This window comes from Palaemon carinicauda, chromosome 37 (assembly GCF_036898095.1).
Source record: "Palaemon carinicauda isolate YSFRI2023 chromosome 37, ASM3689809v2, whole genome shotgun sequence".
NCBI classification, from domain to species: domain Eukaryota; kingdom Metazoa; phylum Arthropoda; class Malacostraca; order Decapoda; family Palaemonidae; genus Palaemon; species Palaemon carinicauda.
The window spans coordinates 58,140,727-58,143,226 of NC_090761.1; the positions used below are offsets into that span (position 1 = coordinate 58,140,727).

The 2,500-nt window shown below is 33.6% G+C and overlaps 1 protein-coding gene across 2 annotated transcripts in view; it reads right to left on the reverse strand.

Annotated features, from left to right (window-relative positions):
• The window catches only part of LOC137629139 (uncharacterized), a 286,776-nt gene that overhangs the window by 126,766 nt on the left and 157,510 nt on the right, over positions 1–2,500 (reverse strand). Inside the window, exon 1 of one of the 2 annotated variants that reach the window (XM_068360409.1) lies at positions 1,419–1,531. The exons of the other annotated variant lie outside the window; for it this stretch is intronic. Coding sequence (XP_068216510.1) covers positions 1,419–1,504 — 86 coding nt within the window. The 5' untranslated portion in view covers positions 1,505–1,531. Of the gene's footprint in view, positions 1–1,418; positions 1,532–2,500 lie in introns of those variants that run through there. 2 annotated transcript variants of the gene reach the window in all.

Sequence of the window (2,500 nt, forward strand, 5' to 3'; positions counted from 1 at the left end):
AATTGACTAATATCCATACGTTTATGCAATATGTATCATTTGTTGAGTTTCACTCTATTCTAGATGTACTTTTGAAAGATCCACGTCTTACACCAATATCCAAAAAATGGGAAGTAAAAGTGATTATCCTTCTCTGTGAATTTGATAAGATTGATTTTATTTCATTTTTTTTTTCAATGTTTTTGGACAATTAAAAGCAATGCCCTTTTCGTATACCATAAGAATCGCATGTCAGCGATTTATTTCAGATTTGCTAAAAGTTAAAAATAAAATTCACTAGAAGCCTTTTAATTCCTTCATTTATACAGTTACTTAAAGAAACTATTTGCAATGTAAGTTATGGTATAAGCTGTTAATCTCACTCTATTATACGTTGTTTAGAAGAATATTAATAAATATTTTTTTTAATTTCATAAGTTTTTCTCTGGATAATAAAGTCCCCGGAATAATCCAGGACGATAATCTTTTATATAAAGACCAACTTTTAATTTAAAGACCTGTGTCCAACAGAAATGGTTACGTTGCCTTGTTTTTACCATTTATTTATTTTTTTTTTCTTAATCCAAAGACCTGTGTCCTTCTGAATTGGTTATGTAGCATTGTTTTTTTCCCTTTATTTCATTTTACTGAAACCGTGGTTCTTTTATTTTTTTTTAATTAAAGCAAATTAACCGTCTTACAACCTTTTAGTTCATTTTCAACCTTGCTCACTTAATAATTCATAATATATCAAGACCAATTAAAAATCAAAATTATATCAGTTTTTTATCTTACAGCTGAAATCACTGAAATCCTTGTAAACGAAGCGTCATAATTCAGAGATGTTAGAGATTCAAGTATATCAACACAGAAAGTGACAGAATACGGAAATTTAGACGTTTGACATGAATTAATTAACCGAAATAATTTTGGCATTCATCTATCTATCTATCTATGAAGCTCACATATTTTATATTCAAACACTCGGTATGAGTCAACTTAAACGAATTAATTTTTTTATCTACCTATCTATCTATCTATCTATGTATGAAGCTCACATATTTTATATTTAGACATTCGGCATAAGTCCATTAACCGTGATAATTTTTGCATCTATCTATCTATATCTATATATCTATTTATCTATCTATATATCTATCTGCCTGCGCATAAAGCTCACGCATTTTATATTTAGACATTCAAGATGAGTCAAATAACCGTGATAATATTTGCATCCATCTATCTATCTATCTATCTATGAAGCTCACGCATTTTATATTTAGACATTCAAGATGAGTCAAATAACCGTATTCATTTTTGCATCTATCTATCTATCTATCTATCTATGCAGCTCACGTATTTTATATTTAGACATTCGATATGAGTCAACTTAACCGAGATGATTTTTGCATCCGGAACTCCATTAGTTTTCATCTTACCTGTTTGGATTTTTGCAATGCCCTTCTCGGAACTGGCACGTGCTTTTAAAGAAGTCCATCCTCTGCTTGCAGTATGCATTATCCATGCAGATGTTGGCAGCGCGCTCACAAGTGGGAATTTGAAGCATTGGGTGCATGTCCACATCTGCAATGGAACAGGAATCATGTTTAAGACGAAGTATTATTATTATTATTATTGTTATTATTATTATTATTATTATTATTATTATTATTGTTGTTGTTGTTGTTGTTGTTGTTGTTTTTATTATTATTATTATTATTATTATTATTATTTGCTAAGCTACAACCCTAGCTGGAAAAGCAGGATGCTATAAGCCCAGGGGCTCCAACAGGGGAAATAGCTCTTTGAGGAAAGGAAACAAGGAAAAATAGAATGTTTCAAAGACAATAACATTGAAATAGATATTTCCTAAATAAACTAGGATAAAATTAACAAAACAGGATGAAAAGAAATTAGATAGTGTGCCCGAGTGTACCATCGACCGTGACATAGATTCAAATACTTACGATAGTTAACAGTTACTTTCATTAAAGTTTTTATTTTAAAGTTCGCCCATGAGTGGCAGAAGCAAGGGCAGTGGCAATGCTCTAGAGACTGACCATATGATCAGCGCCCAAGCCCAAATCCACTCTAAGCTTGGACCAGGGAAGGCCAGGCAATGGCTGCTGATGAATCAGCAGGCAATGGCTGCTGATGAATCAGCAGGCACACCTGTTGGCTTCCCCAAGGCCCTCTTCCCTTGGTCACAAAAGTGGTTATATTGCCGACAATACAAGAAGCTATTGAGGTTGATGAGATCTCGAACCCCAGTCCAGCTGAACGCTAGGCTACATATTTGACCAGTGTACACCCAGCAACAAAACCGGTGTCGCCTGGCCAGACCTGACTTGGAGAGATCATGCCCCTCTTGCTCAGAAAGGTGGCCGACGTTAAACAAACCAAGACATCGTTAGGATGGTTTCGTATGTTAGTAGGAGGGAAATAACCGATATCACTCAAAGAAATGCGATGAAGAGAGATAACGTTTTTATTCTTTTAAGAAATGTCATCTAATATTATT